The following is a 6,316-nucleotide window of genomic DNA, read 5'->3' as shown; positions in this document are numbered from 1 at the left end:
GTCCATGGATGTTTGAGATGTGCGATTTGTCTTAGCCGTGCCCTTGCGCGACGGCTGAACTACTCAACATGGGATCCCACTGCTAGCTAGCAAAATCGCCAAGCTTCAACAGCCTTTCCTCAGGTTCCAAACTATAATAACACCGAATGCAGATACCTTCACGAGTTAACTAAACTAACCATTTCGCCTTTGCATCACCCGTGCACAACAAAGTATTGACCATCACCCACGGGCAAAAAAAAGCGGCTTTTGACCACACGCGCGCACCACGCCTGTCTCGGCAAAATCCCCAGGATGTTTCGTTTCGAACACTTTGCAAAATACAGCATGAGCAGTTCCCAGACTTGAACGGTCCCAAAACTAGGTACAAATTACTACCAGCGGTGGGAAGGAAGGAAAATGCAAATGCTGGACGGCATGGGGGTAAGATGTTGCAGATCCGCGGGACAGGCAGGGGCCGGGCCCGGGCAGCGGGCAGCAGGCAGGCCGCTGCGGCATTGGCAGTTCGCCACACATGGGGAGGGACCCCAGCCGAAATCCTTTTGACCCCGGGAAGAACAGCAGAACACGAGACGCAAATCAACCGGAGCACGAGGCCGGGCGAGGGCCAAGGCCCCATGGGACGGCAGAGGCCGTACATTGCTTGCGATGCACTCAAAGCCGCCCCTCCGAGCACGAGCCGTACGCTGCGCCCGTCGGAGCAACAGTGCTCACCGGTCACCCACCCGCGCGCACTAGCCGCTAGTTAAGCCGAGGCGGAGGCGACGGCGACGGCGACGGCGACGTGGGTTCGCTCGTTTCCCGACCGCGTGTCAAACAGCACGCCGCGCGGCGGAGGAACGACGCCTCCCTCCCCTCGCTGGTTTCTTTTGTTTTCCTGCCGTGTCGTGTCGTGTCGCGTTGGTTTTTCCCAGAGTGGTCGAGTTCCCAAGGCCAAGGCCCAGGCCCCGTACCGTACGCTCGGCGCGGACATTCTTGCTCCAGGCCAGCCCGTGGCAACGCCTTCACTTGCTTGGCACGCAACCGCTCCTCCGTAACTCTCCGAAGGGACAAGCTGAGGCGACTGTTGCTTGTGCTTGCTGCTGCTGATCTCTCTCGGGCACTGGGAAGCAAGCAAGCAAAGCAGAGGCAGGGGGCAGCCAAAACAGAGAACGAAAGGACAGACACAGGTTAATCAAGCAGCGGATCGAGGGGAAGGGGCTTTTGGTCTTTTTGACGGCCCAACAAAATCTAAACGCCGGGTACACTGCCTGCGCCTGTGGTACTGCTGGCTAGTAGTAACTCGGGAGCGGTACTGGTGTACCCCTAGTACACTGAGCACTGGCATGGGGTTTGAACTGTGACCGAGGGTACCAACAGTCCCGACTTTGACAAAAAATCTTCTCCGCCCGGAACGTGCCGGTGGAGCCCGCGCGGCAGTCGGCGGTGACGCGAACGCATCCGTGGTTAGCGTCCGGAGGGAGAACGGCGACGTAGCGATCAACGGGGCCGAGGTGGCGGCAGATAGACACGAATACGAGCGCACGCATCGGCACGTCCAAGCCGCTAAAAACGCCCATCTTTTGACGCACGTGTCGACCCGGCCAACGACGTCCCGATCGGCCGAGCGAGCTCGAGAGACCGGAGATCGGTTCCAACCGGGCAGATCGTAGGCTAATAAAGCTGGTGTGCGAGAAAAAAGGACAGATACTGCATGTCCTTGCGCCGCTGCGATCGAGCCAGAGATCGACCGGTCCTGTGTGGTGGAGTATCTAGCTCGGTGGCCTGGCCTGGCCTGGCTTGGTTCAAACCAAATCAAATCAAAGGAGGGGAGAGGAGGGGCAGCGTTGGAAAGCCAAGAAAAGGGAGAGAATTCCCCGTCGCCTTCCTTGCTGCCCAAAAGGACCACCCCATCCCTGCGGCTTGTCCATGCTCTCTGCTAGCCCAACTAAAGACCTCGCCTCACCTCCAAAAGAATAGACACAAAGGAGGAAGCATGCCATCTTTTCATGTATCCTTCCTGCCCTCCTCTCTTGTGCACCAAAGGGGTGGGCACGTACATTCGACATGCCCGCTTCAGTCGTTTTCCCAGCCGTGTGCTTTGATTTCATTAATAAGAATAACAGTAAGCATTAAGTGAGCAGCAAGCTTCCGTTTCGATTTGCAAAATCGCTCGCCCTTTACTGTTTCCGTTGTCGTGGAGGAGGTGCAGGTGGAGGGCCCTGAATAGAAAGGCACATAGTCAAAAAGGCCCACGGTAAAAGAGGGATTTGCGACACCCACGCTCATCAGGCTCACGCTCGCGCCCACCGGTCGCTCTGCCGCAGCGCACGCAGCGGCGCAGTACGCCCTGCGCCTCGCCTGCGCTGCGCTTCCCACGAGAAAAGAGCGCAAGTTTAACAACCCCAAGCCAGCTTTCTCTTTGTTTTTCCGTTTTCCTAATCCCCCGCTCCCTTTTGTCAGGCGCTCATGCCGTCGCCCGCCCGACTCTTGACCGCCGCGCCCAGCCCAACGGGCCAGCCGCCATCCATCTCCCTTCTCTGGTTTACAGCCCAAGACTCGGAAAGTTCCCCCACTAATCTCGTACAGTTCCTCAAAAAAAAAACTAATCTCGTACTATGTACCAGCAAATCCAACTTAATTTTCCAGAGTTAAAAGAGGCAAGTAAATCTCGCAGTATATACGATTCGCGGCGCCAGCAAATTTCCCAAATAATACAGTTAATGTTGGGGGCGGTATACTGCTGCGGCTGTGCCTAGCTGCGCCCCCTGCCCCACATTTAATTGCGCGACGACCGACGCCTCGTAACGGAGGCGAGCAAATCGCGGCCCGTATCGGGAACCGACGCTTGCTCCAAACATCGCCGGCCGCCGGCCGGACGGGCGCGTCGTTTCATTGCAAGCTGCTCCTACGTTACGGTCCAACATACGTACGTACTAGTACTGATACATACACTCTTCTGTCTTTTCTCATCTTCCCCACTTCGCCTTCATTCATCCATTCATTCACATAAAAATATATACGGAAATGTTCAACTCATAACACGATGGTACTATTGCTAATTACTGATAACTTGGCTTCGGCGCTGGTGACGAAACCAGCGATGAACAAAGAGACTAATAACAGCCATCCCATTCTTTCACTCTCATCTAAACCCCTTCGAGGCTTCCCTCTTCCGGGGATTGTTTGGCGGCAGGCAGCTACACAGGCGAATCATAACATCATACTCTCTCTTCTCTCTCTAGAAATCAAAAAAAGAAAAAGAAAAAAATAACGAATGCAAACAAAATTTGACCGAATTAGGCGCCTAATTCGGTGTTTTACACTTGTTCAGCTAGACGACGGGGAGGGGGTCGATTTGAAACAAGTCGGTGATGTCGTCGAAGAACTCATCTGCCTGCTGCAACGTCGCCGGGGACGGCGGGCACGGGTTGTAGGCCGACGACGAGCAGTCGCTGGAGAATGCGAAGGCCGGCTCCGGGAGGTTGGACAGGAAGTCCATCGGCGGCTCCGCGAAGTCGGAGAGGAGGTCGAAGTCAGTGTAGAGCGGGGCCAGCTCGCCGGCGAAGTCGTCGCCGGAGAACGAGCAGCCGAAGACGCCGCTCGACTCGTCGGTGCTGGAAGACGACGACGGCTTCTTGGAGGAGTCGTCGTCGACGGCGGCGCCCAGGGTGGACTGAGGGAAGGAGCGGAGGACGGATGTCGGGGACGCGGCCGCGACGTGGGACTCCTCGCACGAGTCGTAGGAGGTGGCCGAGGAGGACGCGTTCTTGGAGCCCGCCGGTGGCTGCGGAAGGCGTTCGGCGACCTCGGCGGGGACCTCCATGTCCTCCCCGTCCTCGGACTGCTGGAAGTTGACGGTGGCGTCGGGGCCGCGCAGCTTGATGGCGGCCGAGTCGTAGACCTTGGCGGCCTCCTCGGCCGTGTCGAAGGTGCCCAGCCACACGCGGACGCGTCGCCACGGGTCGCGGATCTCCGCGGCGTACTTACCCCAGGGGCGGCGCCGGACGCCGCGGAACCGCCGCTCGCCGCCGGCCTCGGCCTTCCTCTTCCTGACGGGAACCATCACCCTGGGCCTCGTCGTCGCCGTCGCCGACGCGGCCTTGGCCACCGGCGCCGACTCCTCCACCTTCACCTGGACGGCGGGCTGCAGCCGGATCTCCTGGACGTAGCGCTTGACGCGGCGCCGCTCGCCCTCCTCCTCATCGCTGGAGGAATCGGTGGCGTCGAAGTCGTCGCAGAAGACCCTCACCATCTTGGGCTGCTCGCCGCCACCAAACCCCTCCTCCCCCCTGGCCGACGGCGCCACCGAACGGGACGTCACCTCGACGTGCTCCGTCCTCTTCACCGCCATGAAAAACTCCTCCTCCATGGGCCACATCGAGGAAAGGAAAACACTCACCCTAAAACTCCACTCGCATTTGCCTGCGCCCCAGACGCGGCCTACCTAAAACCCCTGAAGAATCCCCGTAAAACCCAAGGCAGGCGGGGGCAAAGGCACCACCGCCGGCGAACTCCGGCGCGGAGGAGGTGGGGAGGGGAAGGCGAAAAGCAAAGGGCTTTTGGCCTGGACGGAAGGAGGAGAGGAGGCGATTAGGGAGGTGCTGTTGAGATTTTTTGGGGGCGGAGAGAGGGGAGGGGGAGGGTGATGAAGAAGGAATGGGGAATGGAGTTTCTGCTCTCGCTGGGCTCGGCTGGGTGCGTGCGGGGGACGTGCGGCGTCCTGTTGGTTTGATGCTCCTGGCTCGGAACACATCGGCGGCCCTGCCTTTATAGGATTGCGGAAGCCCATTTCCGGAAAACCGGAGCTTTTTTTTATTCACCCCCTGTTTTCTTCCTTTTCTATTACCCCTCCTGCCTTTCGTGTCACCTTTCCTGCCCCAGCCCCCTCCCTTCTGCCGCTTTTTTCCATTAGAAAGAAGGAAGGAAACGCGAATCTGAATCGATTTTTCACGGGGATTTTTTCGTCGGTAATTTTTAGAAGGCGAGTAAATGCGTTGCCTGGCTTACAGCAGTAGGATTCTCACTGGCGGCAGGACATTTTACGGAGGCAGTAATTCTGCCGGACCCGCGTGTAACTGGCGGTCCAGCGAATCGGTCATAGGTTCCACGGCTAGTAGCGGCTCAACGTTTGCGCCGGGCCCCGCCGGTCAGGGGAGTAAAGGGTAGCCTACTCTGTCACGCGGCCACTCGACTGGCGTGGACGCGGCCCCACGTGTCAGCGGAGTTGCGGTAGGTGCTCACGTGAGCCCGGGGGGTTTAATTGTGCTCAAATCATTCCTGGCGACCAGCATGCCGTCGCATGCCCACCATGTGTATCCGGGGGGTAAATCGGTAGCATCTTAGTTTCTGAAAAGAAAGGAGAATTTCTGGAAAGAGGCTAATGTCACGCATAGTTTTTGTTGGAGATTTTCTTGCCTCGTTTCCTCTATCTGTTGATTGGCTACTTGGGTGCCAAGGCAAAGAAAGGGTGCCTATCCTCATTTCAATTGCGAACTTCGAAATATGGGCATTTGCAGCACGTGGGATTATGACACGTTGAAATAGGTGCTGATGGATAAAATTTAGCTTTTTTTTTTGTGGGTATGTGTTGCCCATCACCCATTTTGCCACTCTTCAAAATGTTCTGTCCTTAGATGGACGTCCGAGAAGTGTTAAGCGCTAACGGGCTTCATATGATGTGGCAGCTAGAAATATGCTAAGACGATTAGAAAGTTTACTTGCAACTTTGCTCATGGTCATGGACTTATACTTTGCTAATTTATGGTCAATATATATTTTTGAGGGTGTCATTTTCCTTTAGTGAGTAGCCAATAATTCCTTCTTACCATGGTTATGGATATGGAAAACGGCGACCTAACCAAAAATTGGATTCAATTTTGAGAAATAATTCAAATTCTGGTGACCACTCCCTCACCATGACTATATGCATAATAGTTGGTCTAGCCGGAAATTAGGAGGAGGGGGGAGGGTCGGTCGGTGGGCCGTAATGAGGTTACGAGGCAACACAGTACCAGGCCCCACATCAACATGATGAATTCAAAAAAATGCTTAAGATATAAACAAATTATTTAGCCAAATCATTAGTGTCTTTTGATAAATAGGGTTATGAGTGTGTCTGGTACTACAGCGGACGGAGACAATTCATTTTCGTCCGTTGAAGGGTCGAACTAGCGACAAGTACAGTTCGACTCAGTAATGACGTCAGTTACAATTCGAAATAACTAGGGCCATGAAATAATAATGCAAGACGTGAGAATTGCATGAGGACAGCTAAGTACACATTTAAAACAAGGGTACTACAGGTATGCCAGTGGATCATGACAATTCATTTTTG

General features: G+C 55.6%; 1 protein-coding gene across 1 annotated transcript; it reads right to left on the bottom strand.

The window, feature by feature from the left end:
• Positions 1-3,032: 3,032 nt before the first annotated feature.
• Positions 3,033-4,715, bottom strand: LOC125548180 (pathogenesis-related genes transcriptional activator PTI6-like). Its single transcript, XM_048711852.1, has one exon. It carries the CDS (start codon positions 4,358-4,360, stop codon positions 3,314-3,316), a length of 1,047 nt encoding a protein of 348 aa, XP_048567809.1. The 5' UTR covers positions 4,361-4,715; the 3' UTR covers positions 3,033-3,313.
• Between the last annotated feature and the right edge of the window lie 1,601 nt (positions 4,716-6,316).

This window comes from Triticum urartu, chromosome 3, assembly GCF_003073215.2.
Source record: "Triticum urartu cultivar G1812 chromosome 3, Tu2.1, whole genome shotgun sequence".
In the NCBI taxonomy this organism is placed as follows: domain Eukaryota; kingdom Viridiplantae; phylum Streptophyta; class Magnoliopsida; order Poales; family Poaceae; genus Triticum; species Triticum urartu.
The sequence above is the reverse complement of the archived record's forward strand: the minus strand, read 5'-3'. Positions and strand labels throughout refer to the sequence as shown.

Excerpts from the sequence above, each read along its gene's own strand:
- LOC125548180 (XM_048711852.1), bottom strand. The coding sequence starts at position 4,360 with ATGTGGCCCATGGAGGAGGAGTTTTTCATGGCGGTGAAGAGGACGGAG.